This window comes from Fringilla coelebs (genome assembly GCF_963513975.1).
Source record: "Fringilla coelebs genome assembly, chromosome: 1".
NCBI classification, from domain to species: domain Eukaryota; kingdom Metazoa; phylum Chordata; class Aves; order Passeriformes; family Fringillidae; genus Fringilla; species Fringilla coelebs.
Window position 1 is genome coordinate 105,815,577 of NC_140028.1, and position 19,795 is coordinate 105,835,371.

At 39.0% G+C, this 19,795-nt stretch overlaps 1 protein-coding gene across 6 annotated transcripts in view; it reads left to right on the forward strand.

Moving 5' to 3' along the window:
- The window catches only part of LOC311161455 (engulfment and cell motility protein 1), a 199,370-nt gene that overhangs the window by 95,954 nt on the left and 83,621 nt on the right, over window positions 1–19,795 (forward strand). For all 6 annotated transcript variants that reach the window (XM_084219036.1, XM_084219033.1, XM_084219034.1 and 3 more), the window contains 4 exons: window positions 649–684; window positions 8,820–8,919; window positions 15,610–15,761; window positions 16,635–16,713. In XM_084219036.1, coding sequence (XP_084075162.1) covers window positions 649–684; window positions 8,820–8,919; window positions 15,610–15,761; window positions 16,635–16,713 — 367 coding nt within the window. The remainder of the gene's footprint in view (window positions 1–648; window positions 685–8,819; window positions 8,920–15,609; window positions 15,762–16,634; window positions 16,714–19,795) is intronic.

The following is a 19,795-nucleotide window of genomic DNA, read 5'->3' on the forward strand; positions in this document are numbered from 1 at the left end:
CCAGTATGGGACTGCAGTCAAGCCTCTGAAATAAAACTGTGAAATAGATTTAGGAGGCACAAGAAATAAAACTGTGAAATAGATTTAGGAGGCACAAGAAATTTTTAAGTAAGAAATGGATTGGGTTTTTTTAATCTCTTTCTAGCTCTGTTATTTTTATGTGTTTAAGTGGTGTTTTAAAAGGAGGGTATCTACCTTTGGTGCCATTTTTACCATTTACCATCCTAGCTACACCAATTTCAACAGTGCTGATGACTCTGACATCAGTATTAGTGGTGGAGACTAGAAGTAATGGGTTACATGTCATTGAAACAGTACAGAAGATGCTTAAGGTGTAAACCTTTATTGTTTTGTATCAAAGGTTTTTTACACAAATTAGAATTTTACTAAATTAGAATGTCTAGATCTGTTTTTTTCCTAACAGAAGTTAACACAAGTATTCTGAACACATATTTAAAATTTATTTGGAGCGTTTATTACCAGTTACTGAAGTGCTTCTGTTCACAGCAAATGGTTAGCAATTTACTGCCTGTTATTGTATGCATGTCTGTGAATTTTATGGCTCAAGTATGGGGGGGTTTGTATGCAGTAGATAGAGTACAGATGTTTTAAAGTGTTTTTCCTCACCTGCAAGTTTTAATTTTGCAGACGATATCAGAAATTGCAGAAGATAATGAAGCCCTGGTAAGAACTTGATTAGATCATCACCTTGCATACTACCTCTTCTTTTGCATGACTGAGTTCAGGCCCTTGTGCTAGTCTTTATATGTAAATACAACTGTGCATATGCATCAGCAAATCTTCAATCTTCTCTGTTTTCTGCTCTTTGATGCCTGCTACAATTTTTTGATGAGGCCTTTTTTTTGCTTTGCCTATGGAATGAGTGTTTTATTTCTGTAACTTCAGCAGGGGCTTTTACTATTTCTGAAGTAAAGCTTTTGTTTGGTTTTCTTCTCTAATTTCAGCAAAAAAAAAAAAATTCCCCGCCTTTCCCAACTCCCCTCTTCAATTTCATTGGCTTATGTGATTGATAGTTGGCAATTTTAATGGTCAGTTTTAGTGAGATGAAAAGTAAGGTTATTGTCCCAGTTTGAATTCCTATTATTTGCTGGTCCCAGGTAATGCTAGTTGCTGCAGATAGCTGTATAAAGGAAAACTGTAAAATAGTAAATGGGCTCATATTAGAATTTCCCAGCCTGTTTCCCTGATGATTTTGAACAGAATGCTTCTGTTTGTTCAGAGTTAAGCACAGGCTTTGATAAATTTGAATCCCAAGAGATGTTGTAATATCTTGACTGCCTTGCAAATTTGACATGTCAAGTATAGCTAAAACCCAAGGAAGCAAGAGAATAATCAATTAAGTATATGTCTGTCATTCTGAGAGCTTGATGTGATTTATCATGCAGGGAATGCAGCTCCCCATCCAAACCTGTGCTAAATCATACTTTCACACATCTGCTGTAAACCAAGTTCTGAAACATTTATTTTTAAATCATTGTCTAATAAATAAATTATACAGTAAGAATAAATTTGGCAGGAATTTTAAATCCTTCTGCTTAGTTCAATTTCTTAACCCAATACAAAGTAACTTGTTTCATAATAGAAAAGTTTAGATTTTGAAGAAAATTGTTCAAGTGCCATGAAGCTTATGGAGTTCTCGGAAGCATCACCTTGGCAGCATAACCTGAAGGCTCTGCTGCCGTCCAGCAGGACTGTGAAGGGCTGGACAGCTAGGTAGAGAGAAATCTAATGAGGTTCAAGTAAGTGAAGTGTATGGTCCTGCACCTGGGGAGGAATAACCCCAAGCACCCCTACATGTTGGGGAGTGACCAAGTAGAGAGCAGCTCTGGAGAGAAGGATCTGGGTGTCCTGGAGGATGACAACTTGACCATGAGCTGGCAGTGCCCTTGGGGCCAGGAGGGCCAATGACATCCTAAGACTGAGGCCAGCAGGTCAAAGGAGGTGGTCCTCCCCCTCTACTCTGTTCCAGTAAAGCCACATCTGCAGTGCTGTGTCCAGGTCTGCACTCCTCAGTGCCAGAAAGGCATGGAGCTCCTGGGACAGGGCCACTGGAAGGCTGCAAAGATAATTAGGGCTCTGGAGCATCTCTCTTAAAAGGAGAGACTGCAGGAGCTGGGTCTGTTTAGTGTGGAGAAGGCTGAGAGGGGATCTCATTAATGCAGATAAATATCTCAAAGGCAGGTGCCAAGAGGATGGTGCCAGACTCCTTCCCATGGTTCCCAGCAACAGGACAAGAAGCAATGGCTGTGAGCTGAAACACAAATTCACCTCAACATGATGAAGAGCTCCTTTACACTGAGGGCAGCAAAGCACTGAACAGCTGCCCAGGGAGTTCATGGAGTGTCCCTCTCTGGAGACATTCCAACCCCACCTGGATGCATTCCTGTGTCACCTGCTCCAGGTGGCCCTGCCTTGGCAGGTTGGACCTGATGATTTTCATAAATACCTTCCAACCATAAAAATTCTGTGAATCTATGATCACCCCTGCTGAGACAAGGTATCTCCTGTCCTTTGAGATGGCATTTCCTCACTGCTGTGAAAATAGTTCTTTGTGGAAAATTATTTATAGTCTTTCAGCAGCTCTCTGTTTCCAAACTCTATTACACTGTAGAACTTCTGTGGATCAAGTTTGTCCTCAGGACAGTACTGAAATACTGACTTACAGTTGCATTGCACCCTTGTTTTAGGGCCTGATCTGACTGATGACCTGAATTAATTTTTTTGCACAGTTTAGCTTTGTTTACTCATGAGAACAAGTTTTTTCCCACTTGATCCTTATTAAGATACTTATTAAGAGGGTCCTTATTGGCCAATGTAGATGTATCACATCAGTGAATACAGTAGTAAAGAACATGCCTGTGACTAAAGTTTATTCTAACTTTGGGACTTAAATCCTGCCAATAGAAACTTCAGTTTGCATGGAGGTACTCAGATATTAATATTTTGATTTCCTCAAGATTCATATCTTGATTTCTAGCAGTAGTATGTAAGATAATACAATTAAGTAACACATATTATTGAATTTGGGACTTGTACTCAAAAAGGTACCAGAATTGTTGAGGATGTGAAACCAATAGTTCTGGAAGCTGGTTTGCTCATATGTTTTGAAGGTAAAGTGTTTACAGTAGTGTTTTGTGAGTGTAGTTACCCAACATCCTGACTATTTCCCCCCCATGTATTAGTGGGAAAAGATCTAGTGAAATAAGAATGATAAGATACCCCACAGAGCTTGATATCATGAACTAAACTAAAACACTTCTCAGCATCCACTTCCTGTCTTCTTGACTAAAGATACATAAAGGAACCAAATGCTAATTTAAAAAAGCAAGTTACTTTGGATGTACAGGATGACATAATAAATTTTTTAAAATCCCATGTAACAGCTCTATTAATTGACTTCTGCATTGCAGTGCTGAATTGTAGTCAAACCAAACTGATTGGAGAGGGGTGTTTTTCCAGCACAGTGATGCCTGAGCTTTTAGGAAAAGTAGTCCATTTGAGGAAATTGCCATGAAATTAACAAAACCAGGAATTTAAAAAATGGGGAATAAGGAAAAAAAGGTAATTCTAATCACATCTTCAGTGTGTAATAGTTCCTCTGGGCTAGTTTCCCATGCTTAATGTACCTTTAAGTGGATTTAGTCATACTCCATAGTAAGAGTATCTACACTTGGATTATTCTGTTTAAAATTCACACCTTGTTTTTCTTTAATGAAAATTATTTTTCAGATATAGTGAAACCCTGATACTAGGGTTACAAAGCTATTTCTTGTTCTTGGAATGCAAGGGATTTGAAATCAGTAAGGCTGACCCCTCTTAATGATGCAGTGAAACTGTATCAGAAAGAAATATTTCGGTAGTGCTTAGCCAGCACAAGGAAAAAGAAAAAATCTGTGTCAATTGCTGTGTAGCAGTTAAGTATATTTTCTATAATCATCTAGAAAAATAGGGGCAGCTACTACACAGATTGCTCCATCATTTTCATCTCTAATAAGTACCAAGTAGGTGTGATTTGCTCCTGCTTTGATTTTTGCAGGGGCTTAGTTTTACCCTTGGAAAGGTTGTTTGAAGAAGCAGGGCAGTGTAGAAGCAGTGAAGAGGAGCCATAGCAATATAAAGTTCACACTGTGCTGGCAAAGCATCCTGCTACATCATCAGTCTTCGTTTTAGACTTAGATTCTGGCCCCCATGGCTTTTCCAGAGCTCTTGTCTTCTGATGATTAGATATATTCTGTTCGCCTGTTTAAATTTATTCATGGCCATTTATCCTTGACAGCTCCAATTTAAAAAGCTGTTCTTACCCTTTGATGTTGACCTCAGAGATGTCAGGCCTTTCAGCTGCCCAGTATTAGGCTGTGAGCCCAGATAAGGGACTTAGTTAACCACTCCTGCATTTAGTAGTAGGCTGCCACTCTCCTGTTACCTCCTGCCCAATTAAATTGTTTCTTTGCTGCTTTCCCTTGCAAAATTAGAACTCAGCTTTGGTTCTCTTTTGCCCATGAAAGGGGTTTGTGTAAAGATGTGCATTCTTTGGCTTCTAGTCCCAGTGGGCTGGGGGCTCTGTTGCTGGTTGCAACAGAGAAGCAACAATTAATTTCTAGATTCCACTACACAAAGGTATTTTTCATATAAAACATGAGCTTGGTAAAAGCTTGTATTTCATTGTTTGTTACCTCATGACAGTTGACCCTGACTAATTATTTTGATTTACATAATCATTTGAGCAGTCAAGTATTTTGCCCTCCATAGCAGTGACAAAATGTCCATTTTGTTATGTGTGTGAAACATAGATTGAGATTTTTTAAATTTCTTTTTTTAAAACATCTAGGGGATTTGGGTGCTAAACTGCCATTAATTTATTTCAAAAATCCAAGCTGCTCTAGGCATATTTTAAAATAAGCACAGAGGATAAAAAGCTGGTTTAGCCTGTAGAAATGATACTAGGAAGGCATGTGAGAGACAGGTGTGTAATCAGGATCACAGGCACATTCCTATCATTTTTATTTTCAGGAAAAAAACCCTAGTATCAAAATGTGTGGAATGGTTTGGGTTTGGCTTTTTTCCTTCACAATTTCTTAAGGTAAGAATACAGAGAATTCTTAGGAATTTAAATTAACAGGTTTGACCTAGAGAGGTAGAGAGCAGCCATTGCCCTAATCTTCAGGCAGGTTTGTCAGAGAGGTTGAGGACCCACAGGCTGTATTAGAACATGGCCACCCACTGGAATGGCTCATGCTGGGACAGCTGATGGCATTGCAAACCTCAGCTTTCTGCTTTTGCCAGGACCTGCTGTGAGTGAGGAGATGCTTCATGTCCAGCTCTCACAATGGGGGTTAGAAGAGGGGAGTCAGCAAAGAACAGTGAAATTTCATCCCTTGTCCCAATGTAAGGCATCCAAGAGCCAGAGCCAGAGCAGCATTCAGGAGGGCTTGTAGAAGGAGCTTGCCTGAAACCAAAGGTTATTAAGATGTCAGCATTAATGAGATATGAAATTGCAATTACACAGTGCATCTTTCTGATCATTTTTCCCCTCTTGCTGCATTAAAAAGCATCTTCATTAGGAATTGTCCTCAAACTATTAAGTAATTTAGCCACAGCAGTAAGGGTTTGATAGTTACAGAACTGTTGTGCCTTGTGCTATGGATTATTCTAAAATTATTTTATGAAGAAAGAGGCCCCATTATTTTTTTGACTTTTTGTATGATCAAAACCCTTACAGAGGCCTTGAGTTAAACAGCTCCTACCATTTTTTTTAAAGATTGCTAATTTTATAAACCAGCTTTGATTAGCTTTAAATTTCCAGCCTCTGTCTCTGCTCTTAATAGTGTGAGTGTGTCTGTGTGTGTGTTTTTAAGCAAATTACTTGAAACTCTATTTCTACCTATCCGCTTGTGTTTAACCACTTAACAATGAATCAACACCCTTCCCCTCCCCCCGCAGATGCTTTAATCCTTATCTTGCCCTAGTTACCCTGCAGATTGCTTTCATCTTCAGCTGTGCTGCTCCTAATGCTTATCCCTTAAGCCTGGCTTTTGACTTTTGCAATGGCACTTGGTGTATCCGTGCGTGGGCAGGTGCATGTGTACAGCCACGCGTTTTAGAAGGAGATAGTGTGTATGTGTGGTGCTGCATAATAAGAGAGCTGAGGCATTTCTTGATGCTTGATTAGTCCCAGTGTTGCACTTCTTCAGTCATTAATTATTTGAGGCAGAGTCACCGGAGTGACATCTGAGGAGGTGTCTGAACATTTTAAGTTGAAAAGTGCTTTCACCTTCTGGATCCCAAATGGTTGTATCACTGTCAGACCTGCTAAAACTTGGTTTATACATTCAAACTAGAACTGTCAGCTCCATTAGCCCAGTTTATTCCCCAGAGCTGTGGAAGAGCATGGATTAATCAGTATTAATCTGGTAGGATTGATCAATAGTTTTGATGAAAAGACTTAATGAGACTGGTGAATCCAGGTTAGTTTGATCCCTTTACATTCCAGCCACTGCTGTTCTGAAGATGAATATCCATGCACCAGTTTAATGCAGTTTAAGTAAGCCCTCTAAACTTTACCTTTTCTTGATGGGGATTAGTTTTCATGTACAATTTGTTTATTGAAGAGCATTCATATACTAAATACAGGTTAACTGACAAAATTTTAAAACAAGGGATGAGAAAATTTATCTCTGCCAGATTGTGTGCTTAATTTAACACTTGGAGAGATTTTTATCCACTTATCAACCTATATGGCCTACCTTTTAAATTAAATATTTGGAACTTCTTTAGTTTTAATTAATAATAATAATATTAATATTTATAATATTAGTATTCCTTGTATTTGTAGAAGTATTCTGTCATGCATTAGGATTTGCTGCAAGCTTGTAGAAGAAAGCCTTTCCTGGGCTTGCTGTTTTATTTGTGGGTTCATAAATAACTATATTATGCAAAAGGAATTAATTGGGGAATGTGACAGGACCAGAGCTGATTAAATTTCCTTCAGAGTCCTATTGTCATCTTAATATGAAATCCTTGGTCATTTGGAATGCTAATGATGACATTTTAAATCTAATGTGGTTCTTAAATGATTTTCAATATTAAAGAAACCCCAAACAAACAAACCAGCTACAACAAGAAAAAAAGGCAATAGAGCATCCTCTGCCTCTCAAAACAAAATCCAGAACTTCTAGACCATTTGTTTGCTGAAGAAAGTATTCCCTGCCAAGTTACAGTGGATTTTTAGAGACATAATTTTTCTTGTTTGCTCTTTAGTGTAGGTTTTTCATTTTGTCATAATGAACAGTACATACAGGTATGTACAGAGCCACTGTACATGCCTGTATTTACTGAAGGGAAAAGTGTTTTGGTGTTTTTTGGGTTTCACTCACAAAATGTCAGGAATGGCAGGAGTATTTTTGGTGGAGAGTATCTCAGGAGTTCTGGCAAAATGCCGTTTCTTAAATGAAGAGGCCATTAAGGGTTGCATCTTGCCATCAGATATCCCTAAAAGGCAGATTAAACCAAATCCAGCCACTGGAGTTGCTGCACTGAAGCTGATTTGTCTGCCTTATTCCTCTGCACTGCTGTAAATGTCTTCCATCCGAGTGGATGTTCACTTTTTTTGTGTTGGGCTCATGCAGGACAGTAGGTAAACCACAGCTCCAAGAACACCAATTAATTACAGTGATTAACTATGGCTGTACTATTGGACTCAGGTTTTACACATGCTAAGTTTTGAACTTCCAATCTGACAGAGGGTTGGTTTTTTTTAAATTATTCTATCTTTTTATTAGGTGTAAGCTGCTGTATTAAAATCACTGGGACTTTCCATGCTGTTTGATTGCATAATTTTGCTTTTTAATGGTTTACTGGCAGAGTACCTTGCAGGCAGCCTGGAATGCAATCCCCTTTCAGGATCTCTGCACTGCTGTTTGTACTGAGTAGTTACTTCATGGAAGGGCTTCACTGAAATCCTTGTGGCTGCTGACTGTTTGATGCCCTGACTATGTATAGAAATGAAGCTAATCTTTAAAAGTTGTGGTTTAACATGAAGAATTCCTGTGCAGATTATCATATTGTCCCTGATGAATTTAAACTAATTTTGAATTTTCTTCAGTTCGTACAAAGATGTGTTGAATTTCAAATTTACAGGCGTAAAATGCAGGGTAGTGGCCTGCAAAACCTAAATAATTTGAATTGCATGCTTTGCAATTTGGTTGCTCATAGATAGAGTAAAAGAGATGCATCTCCAGGTTTAAAGAAAGAAATCAAGGCATTAACTGTTAGAAAGCTGCTGTTCAAGATACATAATCTCTTCTGGTGCATTTTTAAAATATATTTGCTTCATTGTAAGAGAAGGAATAAACAATGCTCTAACTTCCCACCAATTTGTTTGATGCAGAGGTACCAAAATGTGACACCCCTACATGGCCTTCAATTAGGAGGATTTCATAAGTGCCAAGGAAAAAGTTCACTTCTTTCCTCTGTTAGATCTAAATCTCTGAATTTATGAGAGAAGTTTAATTTGCACTGACTGATTTTTTATTTTTATTTTTTGAGCATTGCATGCAGTGTTCTCCTAGGGATTACTTCTTCTCTTACAACTGCTTTCCTCCAGTAGACTATTCTTGTTATCCATGCTAAATTGTTTTGGAGACTACCTATAGCACGGCCTCTCTTGCTCTTCTGCTACCTCTTAGTCCATAATTGGCTTCATTTTCCTGCCTTTCTGAAAGCTTCCTGCTGCTTTATTCCCTCAGTTGCTGCCCTGCTGCATTACTGGTAAATGTTGTCATGACTCCTGTCTCTTGCAGCTTTGGAGACATGTTGTCCTTTACACTGACTGCATTTGTTGAGCTGATGGATCATGGGATTGTATCGTGGGATACATTCTCTGTGGCATTCATTAAAAAGGTAAATTTGGAATCTATGCTATCTGTTCTATATCAGTTTAAATATTTGAGGTGAGTTGTAATTTGGGTTTGTTTCTTTTTTTCCTTCTTTGTTTTTTTCCTGGGTACATTATTAAGTCATTGGTGAAAAAAGGTACATGAAAATGGGATTAAAGTGCTGTTTCAAACTATAAATGCTTGTACTGCAGAATCTGGTTCAACTTCTGTGGAAATCAGTTGGAGTGAATTGGAATCAACGCAGTAATAGGCTTTTTATATGATAAATTGCTTATTCAATTACATTGTGACCTCCCTGTGCAGATAAAATACAGTTAAAGCAAAAAATTAGTATTTTGAGGTAATGTAAACTAAAATGAGTAATGACATATTTCTAGGAAAAAATCCCAGCACTGAAATGTTTCTTCTGGGGTATTGGAAGAAGAGAAATGAGTTAGTTGACAATTTGAAATTAGGATGATATCTGAGTTAATTAGGCTGAACTTTGCCCCTCTGAATCTCGCAGTTGAGGTGTGTGGTTTTGAAACAGGTTTGTTCACAATTTGCAACATATTCTTCTTTACTTACATGTCAGAGATGCACAAAAGCAGCAGAAACATGGTAGAACTCTTTAGGTACAGACATTTACAAGACTTGAGGAAAAGATTTTGTTACTGATTCAACACTTTTCATTTACTGGGGAAGAAAAACCCCAAAACCATATAATTCTTCTTTACAAAGAATTTTCAAACCTGATTGAATTTATCATAACTTAAGGTGTATTTGAACAGGTTCAAAAGATATCAGTTACTTCACTAAAATAATATCAGAAGCAGTAATTAAATGAATATAACCTGTGGCAAAGAAACCTTCATTTTAGCAGCGTGTGTCAGAGCAAGGGCTTTAAATTTTGTTAGAAAATTGCTACCATCAAAGGAAAGCAGAAATTGACTTTTGTTGCCAAAAGTGAAAGAAGGATCAACTATGGAAAAAAGCATTAGATACTTTAGATACTAAACCTCATGTTTGGTCATAAGGAAAAAAATAGCGTAACTGATATGAGTTTTGGTCTGGTTTTAAAATTTCTTTTCCAATTTCACAGTACAGGTAGGTTGTGATGACAATTGTTGTTACCTTCTAATGGCAAAGAAAATTCTACAACTGCTTTTAACTGACTGTAGGAGACACAAAGTCAGAATGCCTTACTTTCTAGGGGAGCCTACTGTGGAGCATATGAAGAAACTTGCTAAAGTTAGTTTAGAGCAGTTTACTTTGTTATTGGCTCAAAACAAATGTCTTTGTCCAACTTTTGCCCTGTGGACTGTATTGCAACAATAGGAGAAATTGTTGTGTTCCCCTTGTTAATGGCTCATCTCTTCTGCCAAGCACTTCTATAGGTTTCCCTGGATGACCCAATTAAAGAAAAAAAACAAACAAAAAAACCCAACCAAAAGACACAAACCAAAGCATTTTCACAAAGTACCTATATAAACCAAAACTGGCAGGTAAAACCAGAAATGAAACTATGGAGCAAGAAAGGGACCAAGGAGAATGATAGGGGAATGTGATGGGTCTAATGAAATGCCAGTGCACCTACTAGAATTATTTACTCATTTTCTGCTGTGAGATAAGAATTAGGAGGAGAGCAAAGCAGGCTCAAAGCTTTAAAGGGCATAAAGAAAACTTTATTAACAGAACTAAAAGAAAGAATAATAAGAATCAGAATAAAGCCTTCAGAACATTTCTTCTCCCCTTGTACCCTCTTTTCTCTCCCACTGACAATGTAAAGAGACAAAATCTGAGACTTTCAGTCAGTTTACCACCCCTAGAATATTCTTCCTTCAGTTCTCTTAGGGAGAGGAGTCTCTCTTGCTGTGCTGTGGAGACTTCTCCACAAGGAACAGTTCTCTTGCGGCTTCAGTGTCACAGTGAATCAGCCACCTGGGAAAGGGAAATCTGTTTGCAGTGTGAAAGTCCCTCCCATGCTTTACAGCTTTCCCAGCTGCTTTTACAGCTGCTTTCATGGGCCATGGCAACTTATGAGGTGCTGTTTTAAGGATGAGCTGCTCTAGCATGAACGCAAAAGTTCTCTTAAACCATCTCTGGGAAACAGGTTTGCTTCTTCTCTTCCAGGGGCAAGGGTACTCATCTCTTCATTTCTCTCTGTTCAAACTTCTCATGAGATCACAGAGAGTTAGAAGAGAAACAGAGGGACAGAGAATGGCAGAGGTGGAGGAAAGAGGCTCAGGACTGTTCTGATCTGCATGCAGTTGGAAGCCAGAAAGGCAGAGCACTCGGTGCTGCAGTGTGGGCATGGGACAAAGCTAGCAGAGCACCTTTGGACCATGTCTCATCCCTGTGGCAGCAATCTACAACTTCATCCTCGCTAGCTTCTCTGAAGTTGGCTTTTGACAGGCCACTTGAGGTCCTTGATGGGCTTGCTCAAGTGACTGACGGGATGGATAAGGGAGTTGATAAGTTTCTGCTGAGGGGAAACTTGCAATCAAGTGCTTCTGCCTTTTGAAGCTTCATGTTAGATGAAAGATAAACTTGAATGGGGTTGAATTAGTCTGACTTTCTTCTGGAGTACTTTTTAAACTTGCAAATACAGAAGCTGAAGGAGACCCCAAGGGGAGCCCCTGACTGTTTCTAATGAATAGGCGCTTGGTGTTGGATGCAGACTCTCTCCCATCCTTTGGGTATCTATAGACTGCTATTCCAAGAGTAGCAAGTAAGATTGTTGCTTTCAAGGAGTACTTTTTTCCTTATTTTGAGGGAAAATACATCATTTGGAAAAGCTTCCTTATGATATGCAACGTTCTCTCAAGGCCTTTTTCTTGTTTATGATGATAAATAGCTCATTTCCAGATTCCATAGCTGCCTAAAGGATTTGGATTCCAAGTTCTTAGAAAAAGTCGCGATGATTGGTTATCAAAATTGTCCTGCTTCTGGCCAGGACAAGGTTAATTTTTGCAACATACAGGAGTGGGCATGGCTAGGACCCAGAAGTTATTCTATACCACCTCAAATCATTTTCTGGGGACAGGGGAAGGGGTTCCTTCTGGGTCAGGATAGCATGGCAGTGGTTCAGGTATTCCCGGTTTCCACGTTGGGAGCATTGGCGGGTGAAGCGCTCATCTCTCTCGTGCCCTCTGTTATTGATAGTATTGCTGTCACTGTATTTTTCTTGCTTCATTGCTGTTTCCAGTAAACTGTTCTTATCTCAACCCATGATGTTTACCTTCAGTGCCTCCAATTCTCCTCAGGTCTGCCACGGGAAGTACAGGGGTGTGAGTGAGTGAGTGAGTGAGTGAGTGAGTGAGTGATGCATTGTTTGGGGTGTTCAATGGGAGCACTAAACAGGGAAATAACACTCCTAAACCATGACAAAAATGCACTACACAAATTTGGTGCTTCCATCTTTAGTTCCTACTAAAGGAGTAATAATGCTTGTAGTATTGTTTAAGGTATTTTTATAAAATCCTTAAAAATTACTTATATAATTGCTGATTCATAAGTGTATGATGCAGAGCCTAAGTGTTGACAAATTGTTTACTCTACCTTCTAAAATATATTGTGCAGAAAACAGGGTGGCAGCCAGGGAAGTATTTCTGTATGTCACAACTGTCAATTGTTTTTTCTGTAGTCAAGTGCAGCTCTAGTTCCTTACTTCAAAATTATATACACCCTTTAAAATTTTACTATGCACTAAATCTTAACAGAGACCACAACTTGGACAGATTTTTCTGTACATTTCTGACAAGAGGATAGTGCAGGCAGATAACTAATGAACATGCATAATGACATCATATCTGTTTCTTTCACTTTTTTTCCACCATGTGTTCTTTTTCTAGAGCAGATTTTAAATAGTAATAATAATAATAAAAGTAGTAGCAGTAGTAGTATATATAACAACTTTTTCTTTAACTTCTGAATTCTCTCTTTTGCCTTAAATGATGCTGAACCAGGAGGAGAACTCAGATGATGTAGTTCAGTTTGCTATAGGTGTCTCATCTACTCTCAGTTTACATACTTAGCTCCTATTTCAAGGGAGCATGAATGTGTAAATTCATGGTCAGATTTCCAATTTCCCTTGAAATTGAAAGGAAGTTAAGCACCTAGACTCTTCATTTGTATGTGGCTATATATGCAGATTTTAAGGTCACAGGTATTTTGTTGAAAAAATAATTTTATCCTTAATGACACACACCCATGTAACAGGTTTTCACGTGGAAGTGCAAAGCCATCAAGTTGCTTCTTTCTGAAAAAGATATAGTATTTTCCTGAGCTTGCATTATTTTAATAATCAGAATTTTTGATAAATGAGTGCAGGATTATTTTTCGATTTTGAAGCCCTCTCTCTGTGTGGTGCTTAATAAACAGGAAACAGCAAATAACACAGATTTGAACTCCTGTTGATTCCTGTTTCTTCTCAAGAAGGCTCTCTTTTTTTTCCCACATCCAGAACTTCAAGTGTGGGAATAAAATTTCTTTTTAATGCAGTTTTGTTCTCCCTGGAACTTGCATGACTTATTTTTCAAGGCAGACAAGCCTATTATTTCTGGCCAGACTTCATGCTTCAGCAAGGTGGTTATGAATACACACAGCTTGACATGCAAGTTACCCAGCAGATGTTTTGCATCTATGTTCAGTGTGATATGTCTTTTTAAACACACAAGACAGTTTCATACCTTGTGTTTGTGTTAATGATTAAAAGATGTTATGGTCCAAGGTCAGGAGAATAAATGAGGCTAAGGCAGCCTCTCCTAGACGAAGGTTCCAGTCATCTATACTGTTACATTTCTGCAGGTCCCTGGTATGAAAATGTTATATCCCAGTGAAGCATTCACTGCCACCTGAAGGAGCTGCTGCACCAAGAATAATTCATAAATGTCAGGGCTCCTAAAGAGGTGACAGAAATCTAGCAATTTTAAACACAGTCTGGACACATGGTTTTCATCCTGCACAAGCAATCCATGGATGCCTGAAAACTGAGGCATCCAGGGGCACTTGGTTTAATGTGTGAGCAGTGCAGAGTTGCTGTGTGCATCCACTGTCCCTGTTGTGGGCCCTGTGGAGACCTGGCAGCTCTGGCTGCAATGCATCAAAACACATCTGGATTGCCACTAACAGAGGTGGGGTAGGACAGTGCTTTGGACACAGATTGTTGCTCTAAAGAGCACACTGCTCTTTGTATAGTATTGTAAATATTATTTGGCTCAGGACTTGCTGGGAGAAGATACTGAGAGTCCAAAATAGAAAAAGGCTAATCGAGTTGCCTCTCTCCTCCTGTTTTCCATGCATTCATGGCTTGGTTATTTACAGAAAGTAAAGTAAATGTATATTCTCAGAACTGAGTTTCATTTGGTGTAGGATGTTCCTGCTGTGGTAATGCAAACCAAGTAGCAGAGCAAAGACCAAAAAGCAAAAGTGCTGTAATGGATTAGAAAAAGAAAAATCTGTCCCTCTTTCTTGTCTCCAGCCAAAGTTGGGTGTTTTGCTCCCACTACTTAAGATGTCACAAGTGCAAAACAATGCCATTGTCCATGTGTCAACATTTTAATGTGAGCTTTACAGGCAGCAGGACAGCTTTTCCAAGCATAGGGCTGGCCTTTCTTCCTCCTAAAGGGAAACAATTCTTAGGTCTCAGCAAGCATCCAGAATTGGAAACAGTAGTTATGATTACAGCAGTGACTTGTAGCAGGAATACTGAAGAGATGTGTGAAATTTTCTGGAAGGAGCATATCGGACTTGAGACAGGGCCACTGTAGTCTGTTACTTGGCTGTAGAGAGCAAGTAACTGCGGTCACAGTACACTTCAGTCTGTACTTTCTTGGGTGCCTTTCATTTTGACTGTGCTGGTGTTGGTGTATTTGAAGAAAACCCCTGCAGTTCTCGCTTTCTGCATCAGCAGAAGGCAGGTTTCTTCCCAGGAAGCTGGGTACATGGGCTGGGCAGCATGCTGGAGAACACCAAACGTGTTGCCAAATCTTACTGCACAGCTGTGTTGACTCTGCACATGAGTGTGCAGCTTGTCATTGCCACACTGCAAAGTAGCAGAGGTCAAACTTGGTTTTAATTATTGTGCCATTTCCTTGTGGCAGCTTGCAGTAAAAGGGAAGGTTATTAATGGAAAGCTGGACTCTAGACAGAGTTATGGAACCAGTTGTCATGATCATCACCAGAATTTGAATTGGTAACCTGGAAAGAGTTTTCAGCATTATTGGTAACACCAAGCAGAAGAAAAAGGTGTGTTTTTCTAGATTGTGTTTTTCCAGAAGGCTAGATTAAAAGTTTCTCTTTTGAAACATTTGCCTTAAGCCTAGATATTTTTAGCCTGTACAAATTTTTTCTGGAGAATATGAGAACTAGTTTCCTTGTTTTTTCCAAAGTTTTCTACACAAAAAATAGAATTGTTGAATTTTTTAATGCTGATTTATCATGTTTGTAATGTAATGACGAAGCATACATTTGTCATGTGAATATTGACAATAACCTTTGGTGACTTGTGCCAGCTGTAGACCCTGTGCTGCTGTGTTCTTTGGTAGTATACGCTGTGCCTGGTTGATCATTTTCAGGTATTCACTGATTACTGGTACGTGGACAAGACTACCTTTCATCCTAATGCCTTTCTGAACCATGCTGACAGTTCTCTTTCTTACCTGTCCCTGTTTTCATGACAAGATGCAAATTCTCTGAATGATTGTGTTTGCAGATAGCAAGCTACGTGAACAAATTTGCCTCGGACATCTCTATCTTGCAACGGTCGCTGGCAATCCTGGAATCAATGGTGCTCAATAGCCATGACCTGTACCAGAAGGTAGCACAGGAGATCACAATTGGGCAGTTAATCCCACATCTGCAGGGGTGAGTGGCTTTGACTACCACCTGATATGGTGGATATTTTTTCCCCTGAAAACAGCACAACATTTGGAGAAAAAACAGTACTATAAAGACCAGCAACCTCCTTTATGATTCCTGCCTCCACTGCAAGTGACTGCAGATCTGGTAACAATATTTCTGGAGTTGCCTGGTCATTAGGCTTTAGGGCTTTTTTGATTTTGTTTTTTTGTTTTGTTTTTCTACAAGCTACCTATGTAGTTGGAAGTGGGGAATGAAGAGAAGAGCACCCTGTGGTAATGAAATGCTTAATTAGCATACAGATGGGGTTGTTTTGTTTGCCAGACGCTGGGAAGTGTGTAAGACAAAAAATTGCTCAACTTTTTCTGAATGTATACTTGAAAAGGGAAGGGCTTTTTCTTAAATGTGAAGTGCTTAAATGGATGGGAGCTGCCTCTTGTAGCATAGAGTAAGGTACTGTGCATAGTTATGCTTGCCTCCCACCTGGGACATTTTTGATGCACCTGAAAAGCTTTAATACCAGCAAGTTCATTTCCAGAAGCCTTTAGGGAAGATTCCGCTTCCTATCTCCAGCTGTTCTGCACCTGACAGAAACCAGTTATGAGACTCTTGCTATGATCAGTGCAGGGTCAATGGCAGTTCAAGGAGTTGCTCATTCCACCTTTTTTGAATTCTGAGTCTCCCTTCGGGACATCTCCTCTCTCTCAATAATGGAGAAAGCCAGGTCATGACCAGCCTTGGTCACCTAACTTACATGGTTAACGTGAAGTGCAAACAGCTCCTCCACTTCTACCTGCAGAAATGCAGCTGGAAGATCAATTTCTACAGCTCATGTGCATTTGTGCTCTCCTCTCACGTCTACAACATTGTTCCAAACAGGACAGACCAAGAAATCCAGACGTACACCATTGCGGTAATAAATGCACTCTTCCTTAAAGCACCAGATGACAAGAGGCAGGTGAGTTGATGGGGGTTGTGTACCTGTGCATCTGTAGGAGAAAAAGTGTTTCATATATTCATACCTGCAGTTGTCCTATCACACTTTTCCTGCACTTAATTCAAACTGAACCTAGTTCTGTTTTTTCATGCTGAGATATAATTCATTTTAATGGAACTACCTCCGTCTTGCGCCAGTATTAGGAGGGATTAAGCATTCTTCCATGCTTTTGTAGTTCCCTGTGACCTCATATGAACCATATTGACTGTGGCTGACTGTAGTATTTATTGTACTGAACTATGTGCCAGCACAGCTTGTAAACCCAGGCTGTTTTTTGGTAGAATGTTTTCCCCCCAGATTTTTTATTAAGAAGTGTGTTTCTTTTGAAAACAAAAATATCTTGCCATGTAAGCATTTCAGGACTTTTATAGTGTGCTATTTTACTGCCAGATATCAGGAAATATTTCAGGATTGCTACTTGATGTTAAATGGGGATGGAATGTGAAGTGTTATGAAACAGCGAAGTTTTATCCATGTTTAGAAAGTTACTAGCCTGTGTCAAAACAGATTTAGGCATTTATTTATTTAACATTTCTGTCACCAGGAACAGTGATGATAATTCTTGTGGTGACATACTGTTACTGTCTAGAACAAGTTCACTGAGAGTTGCTGATGAGTTCTGATAAGGACTTTCCTTAGATTTATTTACATTTTTAAATGCTGGTGACTGTTTAAACAAACATCAAAGCCCTAATGAGGGTTTTTCAAGGGGGTTTGGTTGGTCTTTTTGGGTTTTGTTTCTTGTTCTTAAAAATATTTTTAACATTGCAAACAGGAAAAAGTAAACCCATGGTTTAATTAGGAAAAAAAGGCTCTTCCACCCGTCACCCCCCTCTTTTTTCCTTCTCCCTCCAATACAGGCAAGAAGGCACCTAATAACTAAAAATTAGCATTAAAAACTTTTCTTTCAATTTTGGCATAAATTTATAATAGATCCTTATAAGAAACCAAAATATTTTGCTTTTTTGAATTTGTGAATAGTTGCCACTGTGTTTCTGTGAGAAGTATGCCTGGTCATATTCGAACTGGAGGAACAGTGTCAGACGTAGATAAGACTTTAGCATTAATCAGTGGGCATGTGTTCCTTGAATGACAGTAACACAGTGTATTGCCAGCAAGCAAAACTGTATCTCGCTGACAGTGGAACCACCTAGTGAGGCTGGCAGTGAGCCAGACAGACTTCACCTGTAGTACCTGCTGCTGTGACACAAAACTGTTAGTCATGGAGTTTATGATCATCAGGAGATAATGATCTGCTTTGGCTTTGAAGGATAATAGCTCTGACACTTGCAGAAATTTTTCCTCAGCCTTTAATAACCCAGAATGTGCAGTCAGAATGTGTTCAGTTTCTCTTTATGTCTGTCTTGTGGTTAATTAGTAAACCATACAATAGAGAAGGTAGGTGTCCATTGCCTTCCAAATAGCATTAACAGATGGCACTTACTGAACTCTGTCTTTCCAAGACAATGAACCGAGGTGATGAAGTCTCATGCAATTATGTGGTGATGGGCACTCAAAAGTTAATGTTCAGCACTCACTACTTAGTATTGTTAGAAGTGAGAAGCTGCACCAAAACTCATATGACTCTGGGAACTTTGGCACCCTCTCTGCTGCTGACTTACAGGCATGATGAGGATGGCTGCTCTGCAGTTAAGGAAGGGATTTAAATTGGCACTGCTGTCTGAATTCTTTCCCCTCACTTTTTTTCCCTTTCTGTTTCTGTAATGCAAAACCTAAGTCCAAGATTTTTCTTTTTAATGAGGTCTCCCTGGTTGCTTTGCTTGCTTGTCTTCTTCTGTCCCTGTCAAGGACCAAATCATCTACAGAAACCTAGGTTATTAATAAAAAAAGAAAATGAAAAAGTCTATTGGGAAAGAGCTGAGAGTTTGAGCATTGAAAGGATACTATGAATGTTTGAAACACTTTGGAATTTTGTCAGCATGTTTTGCAGAGACGTTGCTATGGGAAATGAGATGGCAAATTTGGTCAGATAATTCTTGTTCTCATCAGCTAGGACAGCACTTATATTAGAAGAGGCAGCTTATTAGCTGCTAATATAGCCTTTTTGGAGACAAAGTTAATTTTGATGCAATAATTGGTTTCTTGAATGCTTCAATCAATTTTAGTCCAGTGACAAAAACCCAGTATATTGATAACAGCTTTTAAAATGATTGCTATAAGAAAGAAGTAACAATTTGAAAATCTTCTAAAAAGTAATTAGAAGAGTTTCCTTTTTATTATTTTCTTTGCATTGAATGCAGAAATACCATCCTATATTCTGTACCTGTTAATCTTTTGGCAGTGGGTACATAGTTTGAAAAAAATCCAGCCAGTCTGTTCCAAGCAATATTGAAGTGTATCATGTGCCTGGCACTCCCCCTACAGCTCAGCCACACATTTCTGGAAGAGATGGAACCATCTATAGCATCCATTCCTTTGCTGTTATGTGCAATTGAAACCTGTGCAACCAGAAAGGCTTAAAACCTGAAGATGAGTTTCTCTTGTCTTTGGTCCCTGTTCCTTCTTTATCACTGCCATGTTCTGTTGCAGCACCCTTTACCTGGTACGAGGGAAAGAGTTCAACATCTCTAACTGCCTCCCATCTCACAATAGGAATTATTTTCTTTTTCTGAGCAAGTTCTCACCTAACACTTGCTTTATGTACGCTCTTTCTGCAGGTGTGTCTTAGTCATCCATCCTTCATATGTTTAATGTTACAGTCTCAGTTGTTATGTCTTATGGGGATTTCTTTTTATAAATAAAAGTGACTAGCATTTATTCTACATTAGTCTTCAGCTCTCACAAAGTTCAGCAGGAATGCCCTGCATGTGCAAGCATATCTCTCATTCGCACACACACACAAAAGCACATACACACATTTCTATACTGATGGAAAAGCTCATGGAACTTAAAAATAGGGCATGCTCTTGTAGGTATGGTTAAGATTATACTCTTATGCTTACCAAGTGTGTAAAATATTCCCTCCTATGCATTGTAGGAGAGTTTGCAGCATGCAGTTGGGATCGGCTGCTTAAGAGTTAAA